Source organism: Ciona robusta, chromosome 11, assembly GCF_009617815.1.
Source record: "Ciona robusta chromosome 11, ASM961781v2".
NCBI classification, from domain to species: Eukaryota; Metazoa; Chordata; class Ascidiacea; order Phlebobranchia; family Cionidae; genus Ciona; species Ciona robusta.
Genome location: NC_143245.1, coordinates 382,495 through 398,279, shown reverse-complemented (window position 1 = coordinate 398,279; position 15,785 = coordinate 382,495). Strand labels below are relative to the sequence as shown.

At 36.8% G+C, this 15,785-nt stretch overlaps 2 protein-coding genes across 4 annotated transcripts; one reads left to right on the top strand and one right to left on the bottom strand.

The window, feature by feature from the left end:
• Positions 1-46: 46 nt before the first annotated feature.
• On the top strand, positions 47-3,419 carry LOC149727523 (uncharacterized). 2 transcript variants are annotated; one of them, XM_089887641.1, is made up of 2 exons: positions 47-134; positions 467-3,419. In XM_089887641.1, the coding sequence occupies exon 2, from the start codon at positions 951-953 to the stop codon at positions 1,701-1,703; it is 753 nt and encodes a 250-aa protein (XP_089743767.1). In that variant the 5' UTR covers positions 47-134; positions 467-950; the 3' UTR covers positions 1,704-3,419. The 2 variants fall into 2 exon arrangements, with proteins under 2 accessions (XP_089743767.1, XP_089743768.1); XM_089887642.1 differs by having other exon boundaries at positions 87-134; positions 448-3,419.
• Positions 3,420-3,455: 36 nt separating this feature from the next.
• Positions 3,456-14,492, bottom strand: LOC149727522 (uncharacterized). Of its 2 annotated transcripts, XM_089887594.1 has the most exons (20): positions 14,328-14,491; positions 13,843-14,012; positions 13,318-13,426; positions 12,956-13,024; positions 12,330-12,493; positions 12,101-12,178; positions 11,533-11,619; positions 11,072-11,194; positions 10,566-10,651; positions 9,894-10,050; positions 9,467-9,586; positions 8,162-8,287; positions 7,427-7,548; positions 7,056-7,161; positions 6,518-6,643; positions 5,814-5,917; positions 5,343-5,459; positions 4,703-4,854; positions 3,914-4,118; positions 3,456-3,649 (listed from the first exon to the last, which is right to left on the bottom strand). In XM_089887594.1, exons 1-20 carry the CDS (start codon positions 14,378-14,380, stop codon positions 3,563-3,565), a joined length of 2,361 nt encoding a protein of 786 aa, XP_089743720.1. In that variant the 5' UTR covers positions 14,381-14,491; the 3' UTR covers positions 3,456-3,562. The 2 variants fall into 2 exon arrangements, with proteins under 2 accessions (XP_089743720.1, XP_089743721.1); XM_089887595.1 differs by lacking the exon at positions 11,533-11,619 and having other exon boundaries at positions 14,328-14,492.
• Positions 14,493-15,785: the final 1,293 nt, after the last annotated feature.

The following is a 15,785-nucleotide window of genomic DNA, read 5'->3' as shown; positions in this document are numbered from 1 at the left end:
AACACGAGGTGCGAGCAACGGTTTGTAACAAGCTGAGTTTTTGCGGCGCCGTTTGGGATATTTTGCTCGAGTGCATATTTATCTAATAGTCCAGCAGAATTGTGTCAAATTATGGTCGAATTGTGGGATTTGAGGTAAAAGCGTGTAATTTGGTACACTTATAGAACTGGACATGCTGATTATTTTAAAACTCAGACCCATCTCGAAATCTCGTTTTATGACGTCATGGTGACGTCATAAAAATTCCACAAATCAAGAAATTTTTGCACTTTTGTTATTGAGGTTAAACGCATTTTATTACGTGGCGCTGTATTGACTGTTTATAATTCCGTTGGAAAATTGTTCACGTCTTTTGATTGTTACCCAATTTTCATTCAAACTGTTCCGTCATACCAAGTAAACTGACTTTTACTATATTGTATTGACGTCAACTGTTTTGTAACACAGCACTCTATTGTTTCAAAAGTGAGAAACTGATCATTTGGAATTAGAAGCCATTATATGTCAAGAAATTGCTTCGTAACTGTGATTCAGATAGCTTTCCAGAACCTCGTTAAATAGAGTGAAACTGTTGGTTGCAGATGTATGACAATAAAACGTGATGTCAAAGAAGATCGTGATTTTCGACTGTGAAAGATCTGTAAGACGAGAAAAATCTAGTACTATTGACTGGGGAAAATGTTGTATTTGTCAAAAAGATACTTCAGAGAAACTGCTATGTCCGGCGACGTTCCATAGAAAGGGATATGACCGCAACTCAATATATAAGGCACTCGCTGGAAACATTTTGAAATTCGCTGAGTTAGGATGCATGCCAGTTGATCTGGATATATCAGCTTTAAATTGTGGTGATGGCACCATAGAAACATTTAAACAGCGTGAGGCAAAGTTCCACAAAAGTTGTAAGGAAAAGTTCAATGACCTGAAATTAGGAAGAGCTTTGAAAAGAAATGAAAAAAGTGCGTATCAGGAAGAAGGCTCTTCTACAGTCCCAGCCAAGATCATGCGCAGTGCTTGATACGCGTGACATATTGAGTGAAAAAGTTATTAAAACAGTAAAAAGTATCGAAAAAGCGGGAGATCAACAATACAGAAGGTTTTTGGAGGAGCGCATATTGAAGAAAGACAAGTTAATATCTGACCCTATACCGAAAAACAAATTCCCACTCTTCAGCTGTCCGCCTATGAAATCCAGTACATCTACGAAGTTGGAGATCAATACACTAAAGAAGAACTGTCAACTTTTCTCTCAGCTTTATATTTCATGCCAAGTGCGAGAAGAAAACCTTGCAGAATTCTTTCAACATGAGAACAACAGTTGTCCTCCTGCACTTTCAAAAAATGAGGAGATTCGCTCAGGTAGCAAAGCAGATTTGGTAACCTGTCTGGAAATTATTGTCCCTCCATCCACTAAAAAGCCTAATGTTGACGCAGTCATCATTGATGGTGCAGCAGTAATTAATATGTTGAAGCCAATGAATTCCAAAACATTTGGAGAATATGCAAAGGATGTCTATTTACCATTCATTGAAAGGCAGCTCAAAGATGCTTCAAGGGTGGACGTCGTTTGGGATGTTTACATCGCCAATAGTCTAAAGGCATCTACTAGAAACAAACGCGGAAAAGGAGTACGAAGAAGAGTACAGCCAAATTCAAGAATTCCTGGATGCTGGGGAGCTTTTCTTCGTTTGAATGAAAACTAAACCGAGCTGTTCAAGTATCTAGCTGAGGAAACAAACAAAATCTTTACTTGCGACAAACAAATTATAAGTACCTACGCGCCAAATGTTTTGTGCAGATTGCCACAAGAAACAGACGAAATTTGCCCCTGCAGCCAGGAAGAAGCCGATACATGACTTCTGTTGCATGCATATAATGCAGCAAAGCGTGGCTATGATAAAGCCATGATACGGACAGTCGATACGGATGTAGTGGTGATTGCCACGGGAATGTTTCACGAATTGGGCCTTTCGGAACTCTGGGTTGCATTCGGTACAGGAAAGAATTTGCGATATTTGCCTATCCATTCTCTTTGCAACCGCCTTGGCAGGCAAAAATCGAAGAGTCTTCTGATATTTCATGCTTTGACAGGCTGCGATCAAGTGTCTTTCTTCGCAGGCAGAGGGAAAAAGACAGCTTGGGAGACATGGAAACACTTTGAAGATGTCACGCCAGCATTTAAATCTCTCTCTGAAGCACCAGATCTTGCTGACGTTGATCAGAGTTTACCAGTTTTGGAACGTTTCGTTGTCCTGCTTTATGATCGAGTCAGCACATGTAGCTATGTAGATGATTGCCGCAGAGAGCTTTTCACAAAAAAAGGAAGATCTATTGAGTCTTTGCCTCCCACCAGAGCAGCGTTACTAGAACATGTGCGGAGAGCTGCTTATCAGGCTGGGCATTGCTGGGGCCAGTCACTGGTTGCCAGTCCCGAGCTTCCAAATCCAAACAACTGGGGATGGCAGACATCTGCGGAAGGGTTTGTTCCTTTCTGGACAAATCTTTCGGAAGTATCGTCAACATCCAGAGAACTAATTAAATGTGGATGCAATCCAGAAAAAGGTTGCCGTGGCCGGTGCAAATGTGTTCAATCAGAGCTTCAATGCACAGCGCTTTGCAAATGTAACGGAGACTGCGATAGACTATGAACATTGTCATTATTTGTTTTATTTATCGTTCCATGACAGTTAGCTCCATTGTTACTTTATGCTTGTCTCCCTGATAATGCGAATACAAGCCAAAATTGCAACGTCACCATGACATCACATTAACATTAGATTTGTTCTGTTGATTTGTATAGTAGGGTGGGGGAAGATGGGACACCTTTTCATTCTATTTCTCGTCCCATTTGGTAGTAACAAAGAACATTTAAAAAATTATAAAACAGTATCCTCACGACTCTGAAAGACCGTTGCTAATTGTTTAAAACACGATCAGGATATTTGGATATTACGTGCTAAAGGTGTCCCATCTTCCCCCACCCTACTGTATATATTCATCAACGGTCCTTACAAGACGACTGCAGACCTTTTTTCTTAAAACTTAAACGTTTTTTTAAACTAGCAAAAAGTAAAACTAGCAAAAACTGTGTTATGAAATCATCGAACCGTGACGTCATAAAATCGAGATTTCGGAATGGGTCTGAGTTTCAAAATGTTCAGCGTATTAAATTCTACAAGAGTACCAATTTTCATGCTTTTACCTCAAATTCCACAATTATTTCACCATTCTGCTGGACTATAATGTTTATCACAAAATAAAGTCAAGTTAATATTTTTAATTTGAATTCATGTTTTGTTCGGCAAATGAGGAGTAAAAATTCGACAAAACAGCTTTCTTATTTTAAAAACGTTACATAAACGAACTTACCCAAGCTTTATAACTTCAAACAAACATATTATTATTGCACAAAAAAACGAGGTTTTTCTAATCCCTACATAAAAACATAAGCCATGTATCTAGAAATTGATTTAATAGCGAGAATAAAAGTGGCAGATTTTACAAAGGAATGACACACAAGATACTGCACGCCTGGCGTTTCATCCAAGGAATAATTTACAAATCAGAATTTTAGACTGAACCCCATCCCCTGCTTACTGATCCCGTGCTTTGGTGCTGTGAGCTGGAACCCAAGTTTCTCTTCCTCATTCTGTGATGATAAAGATGTAAAAATGTGTCACTTATTTATCCTCGCATGGCGGGACAACAACAGTCATTATAACACGGGTGTTCTGTTTCATACACCCCGTGCCCGCTTACAAGTTACCACGTATGTAACTTATTTACCCTTGCGTGGCGCAGTCTTGGCGGTCGTTTATAACATGGTTGTTCTGTTTTAAACACCTTGTGCCGCTTAGTTACCCCATGTGTAACTTTGTGGGTGATTGTTTTCTCAATACAACATAGAACTTACAATAAGTTTACTATAACCCATGGCTCCTGCTGGTGCTTTGGGAGGACTTGATGCTGCTGGACCGGCACGCTTCTTATCAAGCTCACTTTTAGCTGGCCATGTGGGAAACATGGAGGGTTCCACGGGTTTGGGGGTTTCAAGGAACCAGTCGTGTTTTAAAGCGTTGTATGCAGATATTCTACGCTCAGGGGAGTAGGTAAGAAACCTGTAGGTTAAATGAGAAAACTTAGCTTTCTATAGAGTGTACGCATAGGCTGGATGGCTAGACACCCAGGGTGCTACCAGCTAAAGGTGGCTGTACACAGTATCCGGAATTCGTTCGTTTTGCCTGTTTTGTCCGGATTTCGCTGCCGCATGCGGAATTAGACACGGGTTTACATACGACTTCGCATGCGAATTCGCACGCCGGATACTGTGTACAGCCACCATAAGGGTTAGACTAGAGGCTACATTAAAGCATGAGCAAACTTAAGAGGTAGTGTCGATCAAACTTCTAGATAATGACTAATGAGTAGAATTTAAGTTAAATTATGAGACTACTTTTTATAAGGCTGGATATTTAGCTGAAAAACTCAGGGTGCTACCATCTAAATTCTAGACCTCACTGAGGCAGTTTATGGATGCTTATGTAAAAGGCTTTCTATTGTTTCATGAATATTTGACAGTCGATGCGAAACTTGTGGACAAATTAACCGGAAACATAACCCAAGAACAGAATGTGCCTCTGGTGTCTCACAGTAGAAGCACAACAGCATACCCCCCTGTGTATTAACCACCAAACCCCGTCACCTGTTTAAAAGGTCGAATCCCTTCTGTGAAATATCAGTTGCGCCGAATCTTTTCCTCAGTGTATTGTATGGATACTCAACAAATGTTGTCTTCTTAACTATGGGCAAGTCATTATAACCCGGCCATATCTTCTCACTTGGCGTTCCGAGCTCCTGTGTGGTGAAGTGAATGTAATGATTCCTCGTGTTGGAGGGTAATTAATAAAATACAACAAGTGTTGATTTTGTACAGAATTGATTAGAAAAATAATATAATCCCTAATCTTTCTAAATAAGGCCCTTTTTCTGACAAATTATTATTGTATATTAAATGGAACTTCATGTCGAATTTTACGAGTTTTACTTCCAGGATCAGCGTAAAAACTAAAGTTAGACAAAGCTATATTGTCTTCACATAGTTATTTTTAATTTTTATGGGTAAGGTTCTTGTCAAAGACCTGGGATTTAAGCCACATTTCAGTGTTAGTACGGGGACACTTTGGTTTTCGATGCAGCTGCCTTATCCACTGAGCCACGGTGGCAGACTAAAAAACACATAGCTTAAGCTCATGTTATAACTTCTACGGATGAGTAATATAAGTAGAACAAACATATTCAGGTTTCAGGTTAATGTTATGGCGAGTCATTACTATTTAATTTACCTTAAATATAAGATTGAGTTGCATTGTTTCAGATTTTCCAGGGAACAATGGTTTCTTGTTGAGGAATTCTGCGAAAATACAGCCCACGCTCCACATGTCAACTGCTGTTGAATATTCCTGGAGGAAGGGGGTGTTTTACAGCCTGTTGGGCTTTTAACCAGGACAGATTACAAAAATAGCAGGAATAATTTGATAAAAGTTGACGCAACTTAAATTTTGTATTTTTTTTAATGATGAAAAACATCATGCGGTGTAAAAGTGGGAAGAAACAACTGAGACAGTTTATAAAACTCTGTTGTGAACAACCCTTGATTTGGTTTTTCTAACTAACATGTATGTGTGGGGGAGAATTGCGTAAAACGATTGATCAAAAAATGGTTTTTTACTTATCACCATGTAAACCTATTTAGTTGGCAGATACAGTTGGTCAGCAATATGTCTGCTATGTTGGTTAGGATTAATAATAATCACCTTCGCTCCAAGCAGCAACTCTGGGCATCTGTACCACAATGTAACAACTATAGGGGTGTATGGTTTTAACGGGGAACCATATTCACGGGCTAATCCAAAGTCACCTGGGGTGGAATAATAAAGGGTAAGGAACTTAAATTATGTTACTTTTATGAATTAATGTGATGGGCTTTTGAGAACTTGTCACTACAAATTAAACCAATACACTGATGTGTGATATATAATGGGTTAAACATTACTAAATGTGTAACGTACAAAATTAGGTCCAACAAGATGTATCTTGTTACAAATTTCAAGTAGAAAGTCATATAGGACACAACTTATTGAACCTGATGTTAAAACTATTATATTAAATTAAAATAGAATAAATGAAATAACATGAATGTAGAATAGATTCAGTACAACAAAATACCTATTACACAAAAATCAAGCCCAATGAATAGTTTTAAAAAGAAAATATTTTTTTAATAAAATGGCCTACTCAGTCTTTTTTGAACGAGATTTTGATGGAACAAACTTTAGCAAAGTTAATTTTAGTTTGATATTTATTTCGTATCACTTGATCCTGACTGTTATTCTGTTACGAGAATCGTCCAACTTCATGAGCATTAGATCAGGGTCAAAATACAATTATATTACTTGTATATAATATAATGCAAATGTGAGGTATGTGTTAATATTATTACATCATAAACCCCACTCACCTATCTTCAATATTCCTCTATGACTCAACAGTAGGTTTGATGTTTTAAGATCTCTATGTAATATCCAGTTGTCATGGAGATGGTGAACACCTTGTAGTAGCTGAATCATCAGTGTTTTTACTTCACCTGGGAGAAATGAGGTTTAAAAACTAGCCACGGTAAGACTTGAACCATTAACCCAAGGCTCCCAAGTATTTCAACACTATAGATTGCCCAATATGTTTTTTTGAATGGTTTACACCAATTACAAAAAGGTCAAATACGTTTTTCTGCAAACTGACAGCAATTTATTTTGTGTGTACAGACACCAAACATAGGCACCAAACCTGGGGTGGCAGGGTGGGCAGGTCAACCCTACAATTTTCTACACTGCATTAATCAGTAAACATTACAACCAATAAGTTAAATTTATTTCATAGGATTGTGTGTCTAACTATCCCTGCCTTCCCTGCGTTTATAACATTTTGTTATGGGCTACCACAGGTTCAAACGCATGTTTACAAATAGTTTGTATATTTACTTCTACAAAACATCTCACCAGTAAGAAAAGGCTGCTTCATGGTTTCCATCAAACTTTTAAGATCATGTTCCACGTAATCCATGACGATGTAGATTTTGTCCACGTTTGAACCGACTACTATTTCCTGGGAATTAAAAGGAAAACTACAATTATTGGGATTGAAAGATAGCTAAAAGGTTGATTTCATTTGGGTTTAACCAAAATGCAACAACTCTATTACGTAAACAATCTATTTAGCAGCTCTATTGGTATAAAAACGTCCATTTCCAATCGGACTTTTTTTTATTTTAAAATTTATTTATATTGTGCTTGATAACAAAAGTAACGGAATATTTCTCCTATGAATAATATCAGAGTGGAAGATCCTGGAGTTTTTCATTCTACTTTACCTGAACCCTCACACAGTTAGGATGATGAGCCTTGAGCAGCGTACAAACTTCACGGAGGGACGTGATGGGGAAACCTTCACGTTCCTTCTCCATCTTCAATCTCTTCAATGCAACCACATTATCTGCGGAAGTACGGGCACATTAAATAGTTGGTTGTAATATTGTATTTGTTTTGCTACCCTGAGCTAAGCTGTAATCTAAATACATTTCTTAGTTTATTCTTTAAGAAAATATCACCTTGCCTTTCGATGTAAAAAAAACGCAAAGAAATATCTATACTGTTGCTCGACTTACTTTTTTTTTCTGTGTGTGTTTGTTTAATCGGCTCGCGAAGTACCAACAAATTTTGCTTTGGTGAAAAAATACCAAACCAAATATTGTTAAAGCCCCCTAAATAAAACCTGCCACCCACAGTGAAAATTAAATGTTGTTTAACCCACTATCCACCAACATACAAACCTTACAACAAACATGGTGCTAATTATAATAGGCCTAGGCTAAAGTTCTTTATAAATTATTGTTTTCTGTTGTTAATACAAAAACTAAACTTTAAGTACATACAGAAATAATCAGAACATCAACTTATTCTATGTGGGTGAGGTCCCACAGGGTAACGTACCATGCGACCTTAAATTTAGGCTAGAGTTAGTTATTACCCCAAACACCTAGGTTGTAATGTCCATTAACTGTTTCACCCTATATTATAAAACCGCATACACCGCGTCCAATCTAAACCTGTCTTTTTATCCTTTGCGCGATAAACGACACCGTAGGTTCCTTCCTCGATTCGATTAAGACACTGGAATTCATCAACGCTCCTGCAGCCCTGGATGGCAGGGAGGTAGAAAGGAAGCTCAGGATCTGCGTTTGGGGACGAAAAAATCGGCAAATTTTAGGTTATGGTAAAGTAATTGTGTTCTTGGGGAAATCCCGCTGGGAATTCCAAGGGGAAACCCCTTCACAGTCGGGTCGCCGAGGTAACCCCCACTGTAGAGTCCGCGACCTGAAACAAAGACACAGCACCATGGGAATATGAACGTAAACAACAGCCCTACCTTGCTAAGTAGGCACACAGTGGTACAGCCAGTGGTATGATTATATAAATAAGCATTGGTGGCACCAAACCTGGGGTGGTTGGGGGGCAGGCTAACCCGGGTAATCTTTTTTTAAATATGGGGCAAACCATTCAAGGTTATAAATGATAAAACCTAGCGCTACCCAGGAGTTTTCTACATTGCATTAAACAGTATTTGGCTGTGAGTTACTGGTTGGCTGTAAGTAATACATTCTATTATATAAGAGCCAATGGGCAAATCACACAAAGGGAAATTTGTGGTTTAGTAATTAAACTGGCCAAGTCTGATTTAATTGTTGCCTAATTTGGGTTAATCAGCATCTCATTTGCCACTTACTTTAACATTACTAATAGATAAAAGTTAATTTTAGACAAATTATATATCATACATAAGACCCTATCATGTTAGAGTTACTTCTATATATATTTGGTGACATTTAGTTTAATACCTGGCTGCACCACTGCCTTGCAAACCAGGAAACCGATTAAATTCAAATCAATGTTTGTGGAATTAGAGTCGCTGCCGTGTATGGCGGAACATTTGAATTACTTTTCTGGCAAAATGAATATAAAGTTGTTCTCACCATTGTTTCTTCGTTTTATAGCAAGATTATTATAATTGTGAAAGGATTTTGTGGTAATTGTTTGTTTTGTAATCTTAAAAGGACCGACGATCCGCCTGCTTTTTTATAACAACATAAACAATTGCCAGAAGATCTTTTTCACTTATAATACACCCGGCAGCAACAACGTATACTACAAGGTTACACGTTGACAAAGTGTCATTGTACAACAGATGAAAAATCGTGTCAAAACAAACTTTAGGTTTATTTTTGCCAAAAGAGTAGTTTCATAAAAGGAATTTAAAGTCTTAAAGGTTAATGAGGTTTAAAATCTCCCAGGTTTTATTATTTCAATGATTAATCTTCGCCTCAGCATCATATACTGTACTGCGGTGTACGTACCTTGTATCTCCTCATGCACATCCACCTCGTGCTCCGGTGTGTTCGCATCCTCATCATTATGCTCCTCATCCTCATCAAGATGATCATCCTTGCCCGGGGAATCAAATCTTGATGACGGATCTTTGAAACAAAGGGTTAAAAATGTGACGATCAAGAAATAATTTGATTCTATATGGATGAGGTCCTTGTTGGGCACCTGTGATTTAGACAAAATTTGGCCCATTAACCTGACACCCAGGATGTTATAACCCAGTTAGAGCAAAAATATATAAACGGTTTTCAAGCATGTTTATCTAGGCATAAGAATTAATAAACTTAAAAAAAACTTCAAGGGCATTCTAAACCATTTTTAAGAATTATTAAAACTTTTTAAAAGTTTTTTTTTAAATCATTGTTTTATTTAAACTCTCCACAGACGATTCTAAACCTTCATCCTCTGCGCTCATTTCTGCCGACTCATCTCCTGATTCCTCGGATGCTGACTCATCATCTTCAGAATTTGCTGACTCGCCCACTTCTTCAGCCGACGATGAATTTGACGATGACGCGGCAGTGTCTTCGTCACTCTGAGTTGCAGATTCATCCTAAAACATAAAAATAACAAATGTATTCGAAACAGAAATTAAAAATTTGAAAAGGTGAATTATAAACGAAGGAACGCATATGATAAAAATGGGTAAAAACAAACCATAAAATAGCAAAAAAATGAAAACAGACATATAAACAAAATAATATTGTGGATAACAGAGATCCTCTTGCAGTTTAATAATATGGGCACCGATGTTTCTGCATCGTTATACCACAAATGTTACTATTCGTTTACTGGTTCCCATGCCCCAACGCCACAACCACAACCTTACCTTTGCTTAGTGAGTTCTGGAAAAGAGGGAGTTTTTTAAAGCGGGAATTTGGCGTTTTTATATTAGAAGAAGCTGCAGAGCTAATTATTAATGAAAGTTTGGTTTCTCTTACTTAAAGACTTAAATAGAAGCAATAACGAAAATGAGTTTTCAGAAAACTAAATTTATAGAGTGGATATAAAATGAAATATCGACTAAAAAGATAAAATCGGTCGGAAACCACTGCCTTCATTATTCACCTGGATATTTGTCTCTTCTTCTTCATCTTGCTCTTCAACTTCAGGTTTATCATTCTCGCTTTCACTATCGCTGGATGCTGAGGAGTCTGTGACAATTATCATCATTAAGCATTTATATCTATGCAAATAACCACCACTATATATATGCTTGATAAAAGCTATATAAAAACAAATATAGCGGCGTTTGGTAAACTTTTAGTGATAAATCATCCAATGTTTTGATTTAATTTTACTAAAATCTGGGATCACATTGCTGAGTAAGTTGGATTGTATTAAATATTAATTAATGTGTGTTTACTGCTTACTTCGGGGCTGTTTTGTATAGCCCTTTACCAAAAGAAAAATACATTTTATGGCATAAAACCGGAGACATAAAACATATGATGCCATCCACAAATATTACCAAACTTGTAAGTTGCTTGGACCAACAGAAACCACTCCTACCGTGCAACTAACACAAACTAGACATGGTATACAAACTACTAAACCAGAGGAAACTGATTTACCTGATGAATTTTCACTGCTGACAATTTCTTCCACAATATCTTTGTTCTTCTTCAATATTTCCAACTTCTTACCTTGGGGTGAGATCCTGATTTCCCTTCGTTGTTGTTTCAGTTTTGTTTCATCTGTGATTAGTAACATGTAGTTAATGTTTCAATGGTGGGGTAATAACTTCTAAGCATACAAACTGTATAACTACTACATGGGTGGAGGGCTGGAGGCCCCTTATGGAAAAGTTAGATTTAAGCATGATGAAAACTGTTATACTTAAGTAACCTAATCACACAGCCAAGATATTTTATTCCTGTTAATCTGTTTATTTATTAAACCTAAACAGTCGCTCGCGTACCACCTGGAAGATCTTAATGTAAGACAACTGGTACTATAGGCTTGAAACCGCTTACTATAGGCTGGGAACTGCTGGTTTAAAGTTAGAAACCCGTGTTCAACAACTACTACAAACCTAAACTGTTCCTTTTTTCTTCCCCAGCTTCAAGCTTCCTGTTCCCTGTGACGACGACTGAAGATGAAATCGAACGTTCGTGTTTGTCTGTGGGAGGTTGGATGTTTGTTTATATCAAACATGGTGGAACCTCTTTGGAATAAAACAAGTGTTGTTTCATACACCTTATCCCGCTTACGAGTTACCACGCATGTAACTTATTTATCCACAATGTTGGGGCAACAACAGTCGTTATAACACGGTAGTTCTGTTTCATACACCTCGTGCCCCCTTACAAGTTCCCACATATGGGTGAGAGTGATCGTTTTTCTGTATGACTAACAACCTATTAGTGACCAATGGGGCCAAGTGTCTTGCCCTGAGAAACATACACCAACAACCGTAACAACGCTGAATATAAAACCTGTTTTTCTTTATCTTGATTAAACAAAATGATGATTTCTATGTTAAATAGGAAAATTCTATAGTACCCTGTTATATGGGTGAGGTCCTTGAGGACCTAGGACCTAGGACAAATTTGTTCCATTATCCGCCAATAAATGTTCCGCCCAACAAAACAAGGACTTACTTTTTTCATCAACTTTATCTTTTCTTTGCTTGTTCGCGTCATCATATTGTCGAACAATTAACGGAGCTTTGTGTTTTGCTATAATGGAATCAAATATTATAAAATCTTTCCATAAATTATTAAACTTCTCTCATACTCCCTCTAAGGTAGCCATTTGTCAGTTTATGCAAGCATATTATAATCTGCATAGAATAGAAACAACATTTAGATCAAAAATAAACGAACGCACCGAGTTCTCGTCTTGAATTAATTCTCGACCTTGCGTCTTCACCCGGTCGGGGTCGGGAGGGGATTCCCCTGTCATCTCTGGGGCGAGGGAAGCGGTCGTCACGGGGACGGTCGTGGTCGGCTCGGTAACCACGGCTTGGGTACCCACCGGACCTTGGACGATCTCTGATGGAGGAGATATGGGTTTAATGGACTTGGAGGTAAATTTGGTATCATCAGGTTATTGTAATGTATTATAGCGTAGCGGTTGCATTATGTTTTATTGCGAATCAACACAGGAGGGGATATTTAATATTTATACAGCAGATAACTGTAGAAAAAAGGCACTCGTGTACGCTGCGGCGCACACACACACGACGGGCCACCACAATAGCATAACTAGGGACGTGTCATGAGAGATGAAAGCACTGTTAATGGTTCCTGGGGTGACATCATAGGTTTCATAACCCCAGCTTTACACCCAAACTAGCTTTTACCTTGGAAAGAAGTGCCCAAATTCGAAATCTAAACATATATGGGTGTAATATACATGTTTCTTACCATGAGGATACATGAAACATGTAACCTTATGAAAATGTATAAGTAGGTACCTTACATACCTACACACAAGAACGAATAGTTTCTTACCCTTCCCTTGATTTATATTCATGCGATTTCGATCGATCGTGCGCACGTGTATCTGATTGCCTGTGGCTCCTGAAATAATTTCAAGAAACATTATTAATATATTTTTAGCTTAACATAAACCAAATGCAAATTCAATAAAATAGACTAAAAAAGTGTCTACGTGTGCTACAGCCTTAAAATCGTTTTATCAAAAGTAAATCTAAGAAAAAAAGATCTGTGAATTTAGGAAAAGATTTTGAGTCAACTATCTTAAATAATAAATAAATGTATAATCATAGACTATGCAAAATATATGAAACTTTCGCTTAATTTTTCTGTTTAAATGAATACTAACAAATAAAATAAAAATGAAACTAACTTACCTGTCTCGTTTCCATGAATCTGATTGGTCAGGAGAACGACGTATTAACGAATCAGAATAATCGTTACCGCGGTGTTTTGATTCAATATCTTTTGTGTTTGAGGTTAGATCTGAATAATATTCACATTAAAACCTGGATGATTCTCGTAATAAAATAACAATCAAAATTTAGTGTTCCTATTAAATAGAAGACTTATGATGCTACTTGTAAGCGGTGTCTTATTAGTAGTTTTAATATGACAAGATGAAGTGTTGCGAAATGCGTAACCTAAAATAAAAAAAATTTCGGTGCTAGTGAAGAATCTTCCCCCCCCCCGCACCTTATTTGCTAACCCCTAACCCATATAACAACTAACCACTAACCTAGGGGTTAGTGGTTAGCAAATAAGGTGGGGGCGGGGGAGATTCTTTACTAGCACCGAAATTTTTTTTATTTTAGGTTACGCATCTCACAACACTTCACCTTGTCATATTAAAATTACCAACAAGACATCGCTTAGACCTCATGCTCTCTTTATACATTTACCTTTATCGTTTTCATTCCCATCTTCAGATTTGGTTTTGCCGTGTTTTCTTTTTTTGTCGTCTTTATTTGTTTTATGTTTTTTGTGTCGTTTATGTTTTTTATTCGAAACTGGGGGAGGTTTTATCGATAAAGTTTCTTCAAAATCTTCTTCTTCAAGTGCAGTAGAGTTTCTGGAACAAAAAATTACAAAAATAATAAATTCCGCCATTAAAATTTTAAAATTTATATTACAATTTTCTTTGTCTTCAAATACAGCACAAAAGATAAAATGGTAAAAAACAGAAGATACAGCAGCAACAGCAAAACAACAGTCGTTAAAACACCAACATTACAGTTACAACATGTGCATAATATATTAGGTTAAAAACGTACAAAATTATTACACCTCAACTTTCACTGATATTGTTAAATATATTTAATTACCAGAGCTAAGATATTTTAAGTTACAAACTTTTACTAATACGGGTATTAAAAGTTCCACAAACCGTTTTTCACCGCGGGAAGCTTCAGTATTCAATATTTCGCCTTCTTCCTCCATTTAAATTATTATTGGTAAAATTTCCTAAGCGTTACACAATACACTATTTTGCTGCAGAAATTTAAGATAAAACCCGAAAATCTAAGCAACCAAAAAACAATTTTGATCAAAAAATGAAAAGTCGAACTCGCAACGTTTTGATTTTGCCGAAATCACTAGTTGGCGAATTTACTAAAAATAAGTATCGGGGACGAAAAATTAAATAAATTTAAGGACTCATACATAGTTTTTAAAGAACACAACCTTGTATTAATGGAAACGTAAAGATTGTTTGTTAAAAACGCAAAAGTTGTTTGTTATTGTAAATAAAACATCATACATACATTATACATATATGTTTCGAGATTCGAGTGATCGATTGAATCGTATTTGTTACTTTTTATTATACCTGTATATAAGGTAACATAGCCTGTATAAGAATACCTTTAAGGGAGCACAAGGTTAACTGGTGTAAGTTTACAATACAACACACGATCACGGAGTTGTACATGGCTTATTCCCATTTATTAAAGCTAGCTCTCTTGTATAAAGCATTTTTTACATTCTAAATACTTTATGCAACAAATCGTTCAACTGTCGTTTTACGGAAGCGCCAAATATACTTTATATCTTACTTACTGATGCTGTAACAGACATATAGTAGGGTGGGGTAAGATGGGACACTCGCTTTAATGTTTTATTGACAAAGAATGTTTACATAATTAACGGTAGCCCGACGAATGTAAATGAGGTTGCTAATTACTAAAAACACGAGAAGAAAATCAAATACGCTACTGATGCAAATTACATTTTAGAGGAAAATGAGTCTGTATTAGATCTACGTTTCCTTTTTTTACGTTTATAACGAATGCGAATATATAGATCAGAACTCAGGACTAGGAGGGTATATTGATTCGTACGGCATGAAAATCCGGTCAAAATTATTCTTCGAAATTTTAGATGTCTAGGGTTGTATTTGTAGATCACGCACTAATGACTTATCAATGCGGATGATCGAACTGTAGTTTTAATCTTTTTCTGTGAGTCGAAAGTAACAGTAATTAATATAGAACGTTTGTAATGCTGAATATTAGCGGATACGCTTCTGTAAAACTACTAAGGTCGTTTACTAATAATTGTGTTTTTTCTTTATCTTTTTTGCTACGTGAATTAAATATGATCTTCTTTATTGTAGTGACAAGTTATGTTATATACCATTGGGCAAGATGAATATCGTTAGCACATAATTTCCGATACTTTCTAATCGCGTCCCAGCAACAAGTAAAATTTTTTTTTATCATCGTGAGGATCCAGTTATATATTTCAGTAAATATTCTTAATTGCTACAAGTTGGGACGATAAAAGAGAATGAAAACACGTCCCATTTTACCCCAACCTACTATAGCTACGATAAACAACAACTGCG